Below are 16,681 nucleotides of genomic sequence, written 5' to 3'. Positions count from 1 at the left end.
AAATGCAGAGAGGAAGGTCCAGAGAGGGAGAGTCCCACTTGTCTAAGTTCAAGTGTGTCAGGAAGTAGTTTTGGTTATGAAAAGCAGGCCACTGGCTCCTGGGAGCTGATCCCAAGAGAGCAGCTGAAAGAGTGGTCAGTGATTCTCACAATGGAGTGGATCGCTCCTGACGTAGTCTATACCTGTACAGTCCCTTAAACTGTCAACTTCAAACCCAAAGAGTGAATGCTCCTGGGTTTCACAGTTGCCATGTCCCCTCACTACTGTAATTCTGATGCTCCCTCTGCTCCCTCACATGTGTACAGGTGCCGGTGGAGGTTAGAAGGTGTTGGGTCTCCTGGAGGTGGAATTTCAGGCGGTTGTGAGTGCTGGAACTGAGCTCCGGCCCTCTGCAAGGGCAGTAAGTGCTATTATCTCCTGGGCAGGTGTGGAGGTCAGAGGACAGCTCTTGGAAGTTAGTTCTCTCCTTTTGCCATCTGGAGAATGGATTTGGGCCATCAGGCATCCCTATCGAGGGAGCCATCTTACTGCCCACCCCCCTTCAGGGTTTCTTGTACTTCAGACTGGCCTTTAACTTGTTTTTGTTTGTTTGATTTTTGTTTTTCTTTTTAGAGACTGGGTCTCAAAAAAATACATAGTCCTGGCTGTCCTGGAACACGCTACATAGACCAGGCTAACCGTGGACTCAGAGAGATCTGCCTGCCTCTGCCTGTGGGGTACTAGGATAGCAGGTCCTCTACCACATCTGGCTTGGCCTTGAACTCTTGATCTTCATGCCTTCATCTCCCAGTGCTCAAATAATTTATTCTTTTGAGACACGGTTTCACTATGTAGTACTGTGTAGAGCAGGCTGGCTGTAAACTCACAGAGCTCCGCCTGCCTCTGACTCCCAAGTGCTGGGATTAAAGGGCGTGGGTCACCACACCTGGCTGATTTTTATTTTTGTTTTAAGACTGGGTCTTACCATATTGTCTTGGCTGGAGTGGAACTCAGCAAGCAGACCAGGCTGTACTCAAACTTGAGTTGATTTGCCTGCCTTTGGCATGCGGGGATTTCAGATGTGAGCCATCTCCAACTTTCTTTCTTTTAAACATTTTATTATTTGTTTATTTTACAGTCTGATCACAGTTTCCCCTCCCTCCATGTCCAACTTTCAGATTAATATTTTAAGGAGATCCTCTTTCATTAAATCACTAAGAATTAAGAAGAGGCTAGTTTTCAGTAGTACATTTTTATAGCTCTGTTGAGGTTTAATTGATATACTCAGATTTCCAGTATTGGAAGCTCTTTGTACTGTATATGCCATTATGACATGTAATGCCAGTGAACACTGTCTGAAACATCTTAGCTCAGATTAAAGACTAATGTTTATGAATGACAATTTTTTTTACTGTCCATACAAAAGTTTCTGTTCTTATGAAAATATAGTGGCTTACTTATGAAGAATATTTAAATATTTTTCTATCATCACTCCCTAGAATGTGTCAAATTAATATACCTTTAGATTATATTGTTAGAAAGTTTTTTGTTTTTGGATTTTTTTCGAGACAGGGTTTCTCTGTGTAGCCCTGGCTGTCCTGGAACTCACTCTGTAGACCAGGCTAGCCTCGAACTCTCGAACTCAGAAATCCACCTGCCTCTGCCTCCCAAGTGCTGGGATTAAAGGCATGCGCCACCACTGCCCAGCTTAGAAAGTTTTTTTTTTTTAAATTGCTCTTTTGAATTTTTGAGTTTCATAAAAAAAAATCAGCACTTTATTAAAGGTGTGTGCCACCACACAAGGCTACTTTCATTTTTAATGAATGATAAAGTTATATGTATACCAAAGAATTAGAAAAATCTTTATGGTTTACTGTCAGTAAATGTCTGATTTATATGTTTATTTTTAAAAATATTTATTTATTTTATGTATATGAATGCTCTATCTGCATGTACACCTGCAAGCCAGAAAAGGGAATCAGATCCCAGTACAGATGGTTATGAGTCACCAATCACACAATGTGGTTGCTGGAACTCAGGACCTCTGAAAGAACACAGTGAAAGAGCACAGTGCTCTTAACCACCACGCCATCTCTCCAGGCCCCATACATTTATCTTGATATGTCTATTTACCTGGGATCTGGAGTCACAAAAATGTCTGGGGCAAAAAGGGATATCAAGCTTAAGAAGAAACAAAAGAATATGACTGGCAATTAGCTTAGATGGCTGTGCCAGTATCCCAGCACACACAGTCTGAGGTTCTATCCCCAGAACAGACAAGCACCAGGGCCTGATTAGGATGCAGGAAGCACCAGATGAGATTTAGGGCCAAGTACTTAGCCTATATTTAGCTTGAGGGACCCATCATTTCTTGCAGCAAGGAACAACCCTATCCCCCAATCCCCAGTGTTAGGAGAGGGTGGTCATTTCCCTAGGAACAAAACCAGGAAGTAGTTAAGTATAATTAACAGGCACTAGGAATATTGTTAGCACTTTATGGCTTGCAGCTTGGGTTGGGGCTCATGGAAAGGATTACACTGAAGACTTAAACTAAATGAGATTATTCCTAGTATTTACTAGAGCTTTTTATTATTTTGCATGTTTGTTGTACAACTTGCCTCTGATGCCAGACTGAGCTTTCGAAGGGTTTTAAGTCCTCAGCACCTAGCAATCCCTGATTAGCACTTTAATATTTACCTTCCCTGTTTTCAAGTATTTACTGGACAAACGACATTATCCCTGAGGCCCCAAACAACTATAAAATGTGGAGTTTTTACGACAACTAGTATAAGGTATTGTGCCCTAAAGTAGCTATCTTCATGGATATAGAAATGAATTACTCAAATCAGCAGGTTAAATGGCCAACTTGGTTGAGACTGGCCGTCTGGAGTAGCCAGAGGTACTCTGTCTCAAGGGGGGAGGTAAATATTAAAGTGCTAATTAGGGATTACTAGGTTTTGAGGGCTTAAAACCGTTTGAAAGCTCAGTCTGGCATCAGAGGCAAGTTGTACAACAAACATGCAAAATCATGCTTTGGAGGAGGGAGTAGGCATTTCAAAGAGGGGCAGAAGTCTTTCTTCTGTACGTGTACCTCCTTGTGTTCACCAACTGTGCGATCCCTACTTACTGTAAGCATATTTGGAGGTTGGAGTGCTATCTGCAGGGATTGTGTTGCTTATTTTCCACTAGTAGCCCAGGTTTTCCCCCCAGACAGATGGAGATCTCATCCTAGAACCTCTCTTGTTTGTCTTGTTTTGTTTTTTTAAAGATAGGGTCTCACTATGTAACTCTGGCTGGTCTAGAACTCCATAGAACCTCTCTAAACAACCAGATTCCCAAAGCACACAGTCTTGCCTCCCGGTCCAGCCCCTACACTCTCGCAAGGGATCAAAGGACTACTGAGACCGAACGGCCAGAACCTCTTCTAAGCGCTCACAGGATCTCCCGCCTGGCTCCTGGGCTCCGCCCCTCTCCCCTCTCCGAGGTCCTGGCGGGCTTACCCTGGAAGGGGCGGCCCCCCAACAACGCTCGGCCGGGCGGAGCTCTAGCCCGGGCGGTGCTGCGGCTGCAGCGTCCAGCTGCCTGACCGAACTCCAGCCGTGCAGACTGCAGGAGCTGCACGAGCCCTTTCTGCATCGGGGCCCACCCCCGCAACTCTGCGGGTAAGTCCTGCTTTCCGCACCCAACTTTGTTGCCTGTCAAGCCTTGAGTCGTGTGGCGCTAACAGGAGCTACGCTTGTAGTTGCTGTGTGTTCGGGGGAGGTGAAGGATTGCGAACAGCCGTCTCCAACAGTTCGCAAGTCCCCAACTTCCCCAAAAAGGACCAGAGCGCAACACTCCCAGAGTTGGCAGAACTCTGGGATTTCGCTAACTAAACTTGCTGAGCTCTCCAGAGGACAGGGGCTCCAACTTCGCCGCCCCTCCCCCATCTCTCGGAGCTCAGGCAGTTCCGGATACTTTCCCTCCATCTTTCAAGTATCCTTGGTTCCCTAAAAGCCCATCCCTTCGGGCCCGCCTCCTCGTCGTTACCCGCAGGGCCCTGCGATCCCCCGGCTGCACACTCCCTGCGGGGGCCACCGTGTCGCCCGCCGCCCGGAGGCTTGTCCGGGCCGCCGGGCTGCAGGAGAAGGGGCGAGGCCGGCGGCGGTCCGAAGCCCGGCGGGCGGGGCCGGGAAGGGGAGGTGTAGGGGGCCGGACGGGGCGGAGCAGGCGGCCTTTGCGGCCGGCGCTGGGGCGGAGAGTTTGCGCCGGTCCCTGGGCCTGAGCTCCGGCTCGGGCTGGGGCGCCTGCGATGTCTCAAGATGGCGGAGCTGGGCGAGTTAAAGGTACCGGCCCCCTCCCCCAGCCCCAGCAGGACTCGCTCGGCTGGCCGCCGAGGCGGGGAGGCAACTAGGCTGGGCGCAGCGGGCTGGGGTGGGCGCGGGCGACGTGGCAGGGACCGGCTGCAGGGATGCGCGGGCAGCGGCCGCGAGAAGGGGCTGCGGCGGCGCCCCGGGGGCGGGGCCGCAGGGCAGATGCAGGGGTGGGGCGGAGGGGGAATTGTCGCCACGGAGGGCCGAGGCACAGGGGGCGGGGACGCGGGCCGTAGCCGCTTTTAGTAGTAGGTAGTTGCAGGGTACGGTCAGGCGAGGGAAAGCTGCTCTAGGGGCGTAGGGGTGAGTCCATCAGGCCAAGAGATATGGCAGTGAGGGGGAGTCGTACGGATGGGACCCGAGGACCAAATGTTGGCAGGCTCCGGGGGACATGAAGCTTAGGGTGGAGGCTTTGGGGCTGCTTTTGGCATCTGAGCCTTGGGAAGTACCGGTAGGCTGCTGAGACGTAAGGGGGCGGGGCTGTACCTTAAGAGATGAGGCTGGAGCATCCTGGAGGCTTAGGGTAAGGAACTGTCTTAATGAGGCACTGTCGTTGGAGAGGGAGAGATGTGTGAACCATTGGATAGAAAAATAAGTTATAGAGCCAATGGAGAAATAAAAACAAGTAGGAGGAGCTAAGGATGGAAAGGTAGAGGGACAAGGTTTTCATCACATTCCTGAAAAGGAGTCTAGGAGGAAAAGGACTTGGGAGAGCCAATGATCAGCCCGTGACTAGGTCTTCTAGACATTCACAGAGGGGAGCCCTAGAAGGAGAGAGATACTGCTTCACCACCACACAGTCTTCTGGGAACCACACCTGAAGATATCCTACAGAACCTTAGCCCTTCATTCTCCCATCTTCTGGCTTAGCCCCATCCTTGTCCTGGACAAGCTTGAGTTCTAGCCACTGGGCCATACACCTTTAAGAGCTTACTTACTTCTGCGCTTTGGTCCATGGGCCCCATTCTCATTCTCCTGTGGTCTCTGTTGAGAAGTTTGCCTTGGTTTCCACTCTGGAGGCTATCAATGTATACCATGTATGAGGGACAGAAGCAAGATAGTAGTTCTGGACTGTTTGGTTTCAGACCCCAGGACAGGGGATTTAGGTGCATAGTTTACATGCCAAAGCAGACTTGGCCTCTAGGTTCTCCCAGCATCCCTCAGTCTCTACCCAGCATACCCTGCCCCCAACCCTGAACTTTCCAGCCCAGGGGCTGGGCTGCTCTTCCTCCAAGACTCTTCCCTATATAATTCAGACATTTTGCGTGCGCGCTCTCTCTCTCTTTCTCCCTCTTTGTCTCCCTCTCCCTTTCCTCTTCTCTCTTCCTCCTCTTCCTCCCCCCCCAATCCCTTGGGGCAACTTCTCAATAAACCTGCCTTTAATATAATCTAATCTGGTTTGAATCGGCTCATTCCACTGCAGGGAAATAACCTATCACTGTGGGTTCACCCTTCTCCGCTACAAGCTTTGGTAGCTTCCTTCTAGTAAACAGTGCGGCAGGAGTGGGAGTGGATAATGTAAAAGGTGGAGAGGAGGGGGAGGAGGATGGAGTGTTCGACTCTGACCTAAAATCCCAGACCATAAAAGTTTCAATTCAGAACTATGGGGAGAACAGGAATGGACTGAGGGTGGCGGTGGGATGCAATCCTCTTGCCATTTGGCCTCTTTCTCATGGGGCCTGTCTACCCTGAATCCTCTCCTTCCTTGTGTCCTATCTTTTTCCCAGGAGGCTAGGGCTCTGAGAGTCTGAGCCCTAAGAGACAATAATCAGCTTAAGGGAATGTCTGGATTAGGGGTAGGGACGGGGCTAGGTGGTCCTTGTGGTTTCAGCTAGTCCGTCAGGTCAGTTACTCAGAGGTATACACTAGCTTTAGAGCACCTTTCGACACTGGGGACGGAGAGGAGATGCACTGTCCCCCGGTATCTCAGCTTCCATGTCACCAGCAGGACAGGCCTTTTTGAAGTCGTATTGTTTCTGTGCTCTTCTCCGCAGCACATGGTGATGAGTTTCCGAGTGTCTGAGCTCCAGGTGCTCCTTGGCTTCGCTGGCAGGAACAAGAGTGGGCGGAAACACGAGCTGCTGGCCAAGGCCCTGCACCTCCTCAAGTCTAGCTGTGCCCCCAGCGTCCAGATGAAGATCAAAGAACTTTACCGCAGGCGCTTTCCGCGGAAGACCCTGGGGCCTTCTGATCTTTCTTTGCTCTCTTTGCCCCCTGGCACCTCTCCTGTAGGCTCCCCTGGCTCCCTTGCTCCCATTCCTCCCTCCCTTCTGACCCCTGGCACCTTGCTGGGCCCTAAGCGTGAGGTGGACATTCACCCTCCTCTGCCCCAGCCTGTGCACCCTGACGTCACCATGAAACCACTGCCCTTCTATGAAGTCTACGGGGAGCTCATCCGGCCCACTACCCTTGGTATGGCTGAGTGGTCCCTCGGGCCTTCCAGATTCAGGTTCAGGCTGGAATCTTTCCTCTTAGGTTTTACTCTTGTGGGATTGGCACTATGGGATGGAAGCAGGTAGCTTCTCAGTTGTGGGCTTGCAACTATCTGTGCCTTTGTGTCCGCAGCATCCACCTCCAGCCAGAGGTTTGAGGAAGCCCACTTTACCTTCGCACTCACGCCCCAGCAGCTGCAGCAGATTCTCACGTCCAGGTACACCGGTCATCCCTGCCTTGTCCCTGGGACTGTCCTCTCTGTCCTGCTTTGTCTCCTTCTTTTGCATGTCTCCTCTGTGCCCTGGACGCTCTTCTGCTCCCCGTCTGGACTGACATGCCTCTTCCTTGTTGCAGGGAGGTTCTGCCGGGAGCCAAGTGCGATTATACCATACAGGTGCAGCTCAGGTAAGTTGCTCTTACAAGGGTGGGTGCTAAACAGGAGGACGGCATCCTCCTCCTCCCCAGCCCCAGTCCACTCTGGCCTGGACTCTGCTGGATGCTGATGGCTACAGATACCTGTAACTAATTTTTTTTTTCTTTTTTTCTGGAGTTCCTTGCTTCAGTGCTGGATTCACCTCAGAAAACTGCCACTTACCCGATTCACCTGTCCTTTCTCAACAGGTTCTGTCTCTGTGAGACCAGCTGCCCCCAGGAGGACTATTTCCCCCCTAACCTCTTTGTCAAGGTTAATGGGAAACTCTGCCCCCTGCCGGTAGGTACAGAGTCTTTCTCTTTGGCAAAGGATAAATATTAAGTAAAAACCTCTTATGAAAAGACATGCTTAGAACAGTGACTGGCATGTAGTAGTTGCTCACTTTATTGATGAAATCACTATCATCTAGAGAGAATTAAAAGAGGACTGACTAGTAGGTCAACCGGGGTCCTGTGAAAGGCCACCTATCTTAAGAGTATATGGATAACACAAACTGTACTTGATACGTTAATAAGAGGGAGGGGGGCTCAAAGTTGGGTGGGTAGAAAAGTGGGGTGGCTCTGGGAAGAATTGAGGATGGGGTGAATGGGATCAAAACACGTTGTATGAAACTCTCAGTGAATTAATAAAAAAAAATGAGTAAAATAAAATAGGGCTGAATAAGTTTTGTCAGAACTCAGGAGAGGGACACGAGTTTAATACAAACATTTAAGCCGGGCAGTGGTGGTGCATGCCTTTAATCCCAGCACTTGGGAGGCAGAGGCAGGTGGATTTCTGAGTTCGAGGCCAGCCTGGTCTACAGAGTGAGTTCCAGGACAGCCAGGGCTACACAGAGAAACCCTGTCTCGGAAAACAAAAAACAAAAAACAAAACAAAACAAAAAAACCCAGAGATTTAGAAAAGACCTCTGAAAGGTGACATCAGATGAAGTGGACCCCTGGGACCCAGTGACTGGGCTCCTAGCTCCTTGGTCAATAAACTCCCCCTTTGACCACTGAAGTGAACCCCTTACATAGCCCTACGTAGGACCTTGTTTTGGAGTGGCTCCTTATTCCTTTGCTCATAGGTGAGCTGGCTTCCCTCCAGAGGGTAATCTGAGACAGGAATTCTGTTGTCAGAGTGGAACCCCTCCCAGCACTCTCTCTCCACTAACAAATCCCTCCTTTCCTCAGGGTTACCTCCCTCCAACCAAGAATGGGGCTGAGCCCAAGAGACCCAGCCGTCCGATCAACATCACACCCCTGGCTAGACTCTCAGCCACTGTTCCCAACACCATCGTGGTTAATTGGTCATCTGAGTTTGGACGGGTGAGCCTGCAGGGAACCATCTAGTTTTGTGCTGGGGATTTGTCTTGCTCTTCATAGGCCTTTCTGCTTGCTAAAGGCCACTGTCCCTGGTCTCTGTGAGACAAAGGCTATCGGGAAAGAGGAGGTGTGGGCAGCAGAAGCTAACGGCCCCTCTCCCTTCCCCAAGTAGAATTACTCCTTGTCTGTGTACCTGGTGAGGCAGTTGACTGCAGGGACCCTTCTACAAAAGCTCAGAGCCAAGGGTATCCGGAATCCAGACCATTCCCGGGCACTGAGTGAGTAATAGCCCTTTCCTCTTTCTGCTTTGGGCTCAGGGCTTGCTGCTGCCCTCCATGCTAAATTTATCAGGAGAAGCTTTCATATGGCCTCCCTGGTTTTCTCCTCAGTCTCAGTTGGGGAGTTAGAACCTCAGGCAGTTGGAAGAGCTTTGCGTTGCTTATCACACAACAGTTTTGTATCTCAGAGACTTTAACCCCACTCTACTATGAGTTCTCTGTGCTGAAAAGCCCTGAAGTTCATTCATCTGATCTCCTATGATGCTTCCCTCCCATCTAGATCTCCCTAACATAGCCCACACTTTTACCCTGGATTGTTTAAGCATCTTCAAGGATGCAGACATCTCTTCTCCACTCCTGTGACACACCATGGGCCCCCAGACACTCTCCTCAGCTGCCGTAGCTGGGACTGTCTGCTGCCAGGCAGCCTCGCTCACCCCTGGCTCTGGCCCCACTCTTGTTTCAGTCAAGGAGAAATTGACTGCTGACCCCGACAGTGAAGTGGCTACTACAAGTCTCCGGGTGTCACTCATGTGTCCGGTGGGTACAAGAGGGGACAGGAAGTGGGAGGTGGGGTGGGTTACATTCTGAAGAGGGTTCCTCAGGATACCAGAGCAAGGTTTGCTAGCGTGAACTCTCCTCTCCTCAGCTAGGGAAGATGCGCCTGACTGTCCCGTGCCGTGCCCTCACCTGTGCCCACTTGCAGAGTTTCGATGCTGCCCTTTATCTACAGATGAATGAGAAGAAGCCAACATGGACATGCCCTGTGTGTGACAAGAAGGCTCCCTATGAGTCACTGATTATTGATGGGTAGGGCTCTTCAGCTTCCCTGTCTCCTAGGACAGTCTCCAAGGCCTCCCCTCTCCCGTTTATGGCTTACTTCCCATAAATCCCAGCTTTCCCCTCTCCATCTCCTTGACCATCCACCACCATGTGTGTGACATTAAGGACTTCAGCACTCTGAATGCATTTTCTCATTAGTCCTCATGATAGCCCCACGACATAGGTGCCATCATGATAGATGAGAAAAGGGACCTAGGGCTGAAGGTCACATTAGTAAGTGACAGAGCAGTACACTGAATCGTTTCAATGCATTGCTGACAACAGCTACCTGATCTTCCCACAGAGCATAGCGGCCGGGCTCCTCATTTTTCCTGTTACAAAAGCATTTATTAGATTGATGCAGTAAGGGTTTGTTTGTTTGTTTGTTTGTTTTTTGAGGTCCTGGATGTACTTATATAGCTAGTCTTCCACCATAACCCCTAATAAGCAAGTGATTTTCTTGGTCCTAAGTGGTCTTAGTCCCCTTCCACAGCCTCCACCAGGGCTCTCACATTTTCTCTTAGGAAGATTTAACCCTGTGCCGAAACTCTCTTACATCCTTTCCCCCACAATGCTAGGGATCAGACTCAGGGCCTGCATGCCAAGCAAGCGCTCTGTTATTGAGCTTCAGTCCCAGTCTGTGTTTCGATTCCAGCAGCAGCTCAGAGAGGTCCAGTAGGGTGGGTAATGCAGAAGAGGTGACCAAGGCACAGGAAGTGAGTCTCAGAACCCTGAGGGCGGGTCCAGCCTCTTCCAGCCTCATGAATTGCCATGTCTTCCTCCCCTAGTTTATTCATGGAAATTCTTAATTCCTGTTCGGACTGTGATGAGATCCAGTTCATGGAAGATGGATCCTGGTGTCCAATGAAACCCAAGAAGGAGGCATCAGAGGTTTGCCCCCCGCCAGGGTATGGGCTGGATGGTGAGTGACCCCCTGCTCCCCAATTGAACTAAATCATGGGTGACCCTTTTTCTGAGACAGCCTTCTTAACCACCCACAGGTCTCCAGTACAGCCCAGTCCAGGAGGGAAATCAGTCAGAGAATAAGAAGAGGGTTGAAGTCATTGACTTGACCATCGAAAGCTCATCAGATGAGGAAGATCTGCCACCCATCAAGAAGCACTGCCCCGTTACCTCGGCTGCCATTCCAGCCCTTCCTGGAAGCAAAGGGTATCCATCAGAAAGGCTGCTTCTATAGTGGAGGGACAGATGCCAGAACTGCCTTCTGGCCACAGGGCGAGCTTTGGGACAGGGAAGGGCAGGAGGAATGGGACCTTGGGTAACTGCACTTGCCTAGATTCTCCAGCTCTTTCTCTCCACCCACAGAGCCCTGACCTCTGGTCACCAGCCGTCCTCGGTGCTGCGGAGCCCTGCAATGGGCACACTGGGCAGTGACTTCCTGTCTGGTCTCCCACTCCATGAGTACCCACCTGCTTTCCCACTGGGGGCTGATATCCAAGGTAGAACACTGACCTTAAGGAGGAGGGAGGGTCCTGCCCTGTCACCCTCTCCAGACCTGTTACTTTGCAGAGCCCCAGGGACAGGGGGATTTTTTTTTTCTTGTGGTAAAGGAGTCAGAAGGGGGTTGATTTTGATTTTTCTTTCCTTACCAGGTTTAGATTTATTTTCTTTCCTTCAGACTGAGAGTCAGGTAAGTGGTCATGTCTCAGAAGATCTAAGAACCCGGGAGAGTCCTTTCTAGATACTGATGATACACTCTTCCCCTGCTCAGTTTCCCTAGGGATTTAAAAATGCTTTTCTGTGAGGGGAGACTATTCACACCTGTGCCTTCCTAGCGCCCCTCTTCCTGCTCACTCACTCCCACATTACTCAGAACCTTCCCCAGTGGGCGCTCCACATATTTCAGACACCCACAAAGCCAAGAACTGGATGTCTGAAGGGGCTGTCTCAAGGCAAGGCACAGGAGAAGGGTCTGGGGGAACAGAGCAGAGTCAGAGAGGTCCCCAGCTTTTCTTCTCAAGAGTGCCATGAGATCCACAAGGGTTGGTACCCCACGAGGTGGTTTTGAGGTGAGCGAGGCGCTGAGTCAAGATAAGACGTCAAGCTGTGCCCTTCATCCCTCCAGCACTACGGTCCTTCAGTTATCACTTCGCTAGATGAACAGGACACCCTTGGCCACTTCTTCCAGTACCGGGGAACCCCTTCCCACTTCCTGGGCCCACTGGCCCCCACACTGGGGAGCTCTCACCGCAGCTCCACTCCAGCGCCCCCTCCTGGTCGTGTCAGCAGCATTGTGGCTCCTGGGAGTTCCTTGAGGGAAGGGCATGGAGGACCCCTGCCTTCAGGTCCTGCTTTGACTGGCTGTCGGTCAGACGTCATTTCCTTGGACTGAGTTATTTGGATTACAAAATCAATCTCCACTGGCCCCAGCACTGAGCAGACACATTGTGGGTTCCCAACCCCTGGCTGCTCTGATCCCTCAGGGGTCATTGGCCAAAGGCCAGGCCAGACCTTCATGGATACTTGCTTTTGGCCTTATCACTGACTAACAAGGCCAGTACTCACAGGGTTAACATTTAACCTTTTTTAAAAGGACACTGGGGTCTGTTTTTGGAAGTGTTCTTTGATGGTGGCACATTCCTTTGGGTATGGTAAACTAGGCTGTGGGAGGTGGATGGAAGGATAGGAACTGAGGGAAGAGGGGGTCCTCAGCCTTTACCAGATCTTCAGCCTCTTGGGGAAAGGTACTTTCCTGCCCCTTTCCCTACCCAAACCCAAACATCTGGTCTTTTATGTCCATTCCATTCTCTTTGGCCATAGTCAGGCTATAGGTCAGAGATGGACAGAGAACTCTATTTTGGGTTGCGGATTTCTTTTTTGTACATAAATAAGAAAACCCCAAAGTATCCAAAGATGACTTCCCTTGCCTTTTACTTCCCATTGTGAGGAGGAAACAAGGCCTTAGTTGTGATTCCCAGGGGCTCAGGAGCAGGGCGTGGCCCGTCTACTGCCTGGGTCTCTCTATTTATATATTTAAGTTCATGATGTTTTTATGCTAAACAGCCAAGGGCCTAAGCTTCTAGTGACCTGTGTTCCGGCCTAGATTATTCTTGCACCTTCTGTGGGACACAGGAACTCTGTGTCCTCCTTCCCCATACTCAGGCCCCTTCAGGGTCAAGGCCCTATGATGTGATTTTACTTTTTACTCCCAGAGCTGTAGCAGAGTTCTCGCCTACAATAAAGGTTGTGAATGTTCTGTGAGCGTCATGGAGGGGAAGAGATGTTGTACCTCGCATTCCAGACCCAGGGTTTGTGGGGCAGAGGGTCCATGTTCCATCCTTTCACAAAAAAAAAAAGAACATTTACAATGTTTATTACTGTGTATGTGGGCATGTGCGCCATGGTTTTGCATGTGGAGGTCAGAGGGCAACTTCATGGAGTAGGACCTGTCCTTCCATCTTGAAGGAGATCCCAGGGATTGGCCTCAGACCTCAGGTTGCCAGGCTTCCTTGCTGGTCTGGGGTCTGTGTGAACTTCACTTTTACCTGGGAAGGAGTGGGGGCCTTCACACAAGCATGGCCAAGAGCAGTCCTCAGAACACCAGACCATCCTGTACCAAGGCTGTGCTACCTGCAAGTCGTTCCTTACCTTCATCTGCCCAGATGTTGCAGCCAGAGCTGGAGGGCAAACTTGGTGCCAGCGCTGACCCTTTCTTTGTCCTCCTCTGCCATGGTTGGGGTTGTCCGCATGAGTATAGGCATGGGCAGGACCAGAGGTTGCGTTCCTCCATCACCCCTCAGCTCGGTTGCACTGGATTGTGACAGTTTCTGTCTGGGTTGTGCCTTGTGGCTTACAATGAACTTTAGTATATTGAGCCATTTAATCCTTCCAAACTATTGCAGAAGGCAAGTGAATGTTAACCTCACTTGGGAGAAAGGGGGTTTAAGCGACTCTATCCTATGGGAGAGTAAGGGCTCAAACCAAGGTCTTCAGTGAGAGCTACATTCAGCGTCTTTGGTCTCAGATGGTCTTTGATTATCAGTAGACCAACTCATTCCCTAAATCTCTTTCACAACATGAAACTACAAACTGCACCCCCCCCACGCATGCTTGTGCATGTATGTTGTCTGCTGATAGCTAAAGGAAAAAGTCTTACCAGACAGAGAGTGGTATGTCCTGGGAGAGAGGTTCCGGTGTCTTTGTCCCACTCTCTGTGGCAGCCACAGCCGCTGCTACATCTGGTCCCAGCCACATAAAGGCATTCACCTCATTTGGATTTATGTGGATCCTGGCCTGGGGTCAGACATGTTGGTTCTTCACTTAGGGGAAGAGGCCACAGGTGGAGAGGAGACACAAGGAGCAGGGGCAGCTTGTTGCTTGATTGTCTCCCTTTGTCTTCTACTCACAGTTACAACCAGGTCACATATCCTGTCTTTCCCCACTGCCAAGCCTACCTGGAGCTGCTCCTGTGACTCCTGGGAGATCACAAGTATATAGAGAACGAGGTGATGGTATTTGGGAAAACCCCAACTCAGCCTAGGAGGGTAGGCAGACTGAAGGAAAAAGCAAACCAACAAGAACAAACAAAACCGATATAGCATATTGAGAAACTTACTATCTTTGAGACTTTGTAATAGGGCTTTAGGAGACAAAATGCTGGCCCAAAACCGGAGGAGTGGGTAGCAACAGGTAAGCAGGTAAGGTGACATGAGTGAGAGCTATGGTTTGGGGACTCCACCCACACTTTTCCTCACTGCCCAAAGCAGACAAGGATTACTCAGTGGGCTTTAGGGGTCGTTCTTTCTCACCTCCCATAACCCCAGAAGGACACAAGAAATCTGGTTCTGGGGTAGCTGTACTCCACACTCTTCCCAGAGCTCTCGAAGCCCACACTCCAGGATCTGGGAGTCAAAGGGAGCAGGTCAGAGTATCCAAAGCTCAACCCTACCAAGTCCTTTTCTCTGTCCCTCCCTCCCTCAGCCCACACCCAAGGTGCCTCCACGTGGGTCTCTTGATTGGGTCGGCAGATTGGTACCTCCTCATCACGTTCCATGTGCCCACCTGCAAGAGGAGTGGGCCCAATATGAACGGTTGTTGTCTCCAATCAGAGACCCTGTTCTCCAGTGGGCAGAGGAAGTTTGTTGTGGACACAGTCCTTGGGTCACCACTATGGAACTACCCAATAACATGGAGGAAAAGGGCACCTGTCTCCCATAGACCCTGTTCCTAGGTGCTCACCTGGAGGGACCCACAGATTGGGGGAGATGCGGAGGGTGCATGTCCTTCGGGTCAACAATACAGTCTGGTCACTGGACTGAAGAATGACTGCCACACCCAGATCCACGCCTCTATTTGTGAGCGGCTCTGTCCTGGAGACCTCAGGCTGCTGGTCCAGAGCCGCAAAAGGGCAGAAAAGGGGTCTCTGGCAAGAGGGGTTTGTTTGGCCAGGCTAAGATTTCGGAAGCAGGATAGGACTTCCAGAAATTAAGGGTGCTCATGGTGGGAGCTGGCCTGTCGCCACCCCCCCTGTCCCCAAACTGCCCTCACTTTCCCTATTGGTTCCGTCCCGACCTGGATTGGAAGCCTCTCCGAAGCGCCGGGGAATGAATTGCTAGAGAGGACAAGCTGTCCTCGCTCCAAGCTGCAATGCGTGTGCCACGGCCCGGGTCCCTGCCTGGCGCCCAGGAGGCCACACACACTCTGTGTGAAGCTCACTGACTCCAGGCGCCCAGCAAGGCGCAGCAGCAACCGTGCGGCAGCCATCGCGCAGCTCTGGTCACTGCTTGCCTGGCGCCTCCTGATGGCACAGCGCGGTGAGGCGTGCAACTTCCGGCCGGCCCACGCAAGCAAAGTTTTCCAGTCCCACTGGGAAATTTAGATAACAACTTTTAGGGACTATCCCTGGGTGTAATGTTCATAAAGCACAAATAAATCTTCCAGTTTCTCACTTCCTTTAGCATTATTTCTGACTTCTCTGTTTGGACAGTAATCCCTAGGCAGAATCATTTCTGGACTAGCATGTTATTCCCTACCAAGCCAAGGCTGATCTTCACTTAAGCGGCTGTTCACCTCTCAGCAGGGAGCATCTCAAATTAACTATGCTCCCACATCAGATACCTAATAATTTTTTTCTTTTTTCTTTTTTTTTTTTAATTTTTATTTTTCTTGGTTTTTCGAGACAGGGTTTCTCTGTGTAGCCCTGGCTGTCCTGGAACTCACTCTGTAGACCAGGCTAGCCTCGAACTCTTGAACTCAGAAATCCTCCTGCCTCTGCCTCCCAAGTGCTGGGATTAAAGGCGTGCGCCACCACCGCCCGTTTCTCTCTCTCTCTCTCTCTCTCTCTCTCTCTCTCTCTCTCTCTCTTTTTTCTTTTTTTTTTTGGGTAAACCAGGGTCTCATGTAATCCAGGATAGCCTCAAACGTGTGTAGCCAAAACTGATGTTAGTTGGCCTTTCGACTAGCTGGTCTCCACGTCCCTCTGCATCACATGCCCAGTTTGTGCAGTTCTAGGGTCAAACCCCAGGCCCTCGTGCATCCCATGCTTAGTAAGTGATGGTGAGTAGTTTGAAGGCAGACACAATCTTTTATCTTTAAAAATATTTAATCACATTTATTTATGCCAGTGTTGGGGAGGTTGGGCATGCACTTGCTATGGCAGGCTGTGGAGTCAGAGGAGTTGGTTTCCCCCTTCCACAATGTGAGCCCAGGGGGAAGCCTCAGGTTGTCACTGTCTGGTTGGAATCAAGGCTTACTCCATGAGATGGAACTCATGCCCAGTGCTTCCTGGGATGGGCTAGAACCTGAGACCAGATAAGCCATGGACCTGGGGGTTGAGGGGGGGGGAACAAATACTATACTCTGCTAAAGAAACATGGCAATAAAATGACTACCAACAACATTCTGCTATATTCTTAGGTTCATGTCCTATTCAGCCAGCATCAGAGAAGCAGCCTCCTGCAGTAGATGGGAACAAATGCAGAGACCCACAACGAGACAATGAACAGAGTGAGAGACCTTGGAACACTCAGCTCTAAATGGGATTTCTGTCTCAAACCCCTCCCCTTAGGGCTCAGAAGACTCTGTGGAATAGGAGCTGGAAAGATCGTAGAGCTGGAAGGG

General features: G+C 50.6%; 2 protein-coding genes across 7 annotated transcripts; one reads left to right on the top strand and one right to left on the bottom strand.

Annotated features, from left to right (window-relative positions):
- The first annotated feature begins 3,549 nt into the window (after positions 1-3,549).
- Positions 3,550-12,829, top strand: Pias3 (protein inhibitor of activated STAT 3). Of its 2 annotated transcripts, none has more exons than XM_028789656.1 (14): positions 3,550-3,641; positions 6,326-6,743; positions 6,897-6,981; positions 7,119-7,169; positions 7,386-7,476; positions 8,370-8,504; positions 8,674-8,779; positions 9,246-9,319; positions 9,429-9,589; positions 10,390-10,523; positions 10,603-10,771; positions 10,928-11,061; positions 11,215-11,252; positions 11,688-12,829. In XM_028789656.1, exons 2-14 carry the CDS (start codon positions 6,329-6,331, stop codon positions 11,952-11,954), a joined length of 1,860 nt encoding a protein of 619 aa, XP_028645489.1. In that variant the 5' UTR covers positions 3,550-3,641; positions 6,326-6,328; the 3' UTR covers positions 11,955-12,829. The 2 variants fall into 2 exon arrangements, with proteins under 2 accessions (XP_028645489.1, XP_028645488.1); XM_028789655.1 differs by lacking the exon at positions 3,550-3,641 and adding an exon at positions 4,197-4,304.
- Positions 9,928-15,346, bottom strand: Nudt17 (nudix hydrolase 17). Of its 5 annotated transcripts, none has more exons than XM_028789658.1 (10): positions 15,134-15,335; positions 14,801-15,011; positions 14,598-14,623; positions 14,371-14,463; positions 14,017-14,115; positions 13,719-13,855; positions 13,211-13,372; positions 12,852-13,107; positions 11,212-11,950; positions 9,928-10,758 (listed from the first exon to the last, which is right to left on the bottom strand). In XM_028789658.1, the coding sequence occupies exons 1-7, from the start codon at positions 15,323-15,325 to the stop codon at positions 13,213-13,215; spliced, it is 918 nt and encodes a 305-aa protein (XP_028645491.1). In that variant the 5' UTR covers positions 15,326-15,335; the 3' UTR covers positions 9,928-10,758; positions 11,212-11,950; positions 12,852-13,107; positions 13,211-13,212. The 5 variants fall into 5 exon arrangements, with proteins under 5 accessions (XP_028645491.1, XP_028645493.1, XP_028645494.1 ...); XM_028789660.1 differs by having other exon boundaries at positions 12,852-12,900; XM_028789661.1 differs by having other exon boundaries at positions 11,212-13,107; positions 14,801-14,984; positions 15,134-15,346.
- Between the last annotated feature and the right edge of the window lie 1,335 nt (positions 15,347-16,681).

Source organism: Grammomys surdaster, unplaced genomic scaffold, assembly GCF_004785775.1.
Source record: "Grammomys surdaster isolate TR1022 unplaced genomic scaffold, NIH_TR_1.0 125849, whole genome shotgun sequence".
Lineage (NCBI taxonomy): Eukaryota > Metazoa > Chordata > Mammalia > Rodentia > Muridae > Grammomys > Grammomys surdaster.
This window is presented reverse-complemented; position numbering and strand designations above follow the sequence as displayed.

What these genes read in the sequence shown, in the direction of transcription:
- Pias3 (XM_028789655.1), top strand. Translation starts at nt 4,281, where the DNA reads ATGGCGGAGCTGGGCGAGTTAAAG. An exon ending in CATCCGGCCCACTACCCTTG is followed by an intron (nt 6,744 to 6,896) that starts GTATGGCTGAGT and finishes TTGTGTCCGCAG; the next exon opens with CATCCACCTCCAGCCAGAGG. An exon ending in GAGTCACTGATTATTGATGG is followed by an intron (nt 9,590 to 10,389) that starts GTAGGGCTCTTC and finishes TTCCTCCCCTAG; the next exon opens with TTTATTCATGGAAATTCTTA.
- Nudt17 (XM_028789657.1), bottom strand. Translation starts at nt 15,325, where the DNA reads ATGGCTGCCGCACGGTTGCTGCTGCGCCTTGCTGGGCGCCTGGAGTCA. An exon ending in ACATGGAACGTGATGAGGAG is followed by an intron (nt 14,464 to 14,597) that starts GTACCAATCTGC and finishes TTTGACTCCCAG; the next exon opens with ATCCTGGAGTGTGGGCTTCG. An exon ending in TCCTTCTGGGGTTATGGGAG is followed by an intron (nt 14,116 to 14,370) that starts GTGAGAAAGAAC and finishes TTTTTCCTTCAG; the next exon opens with TCTGCCTACCCTCCTAGGCT.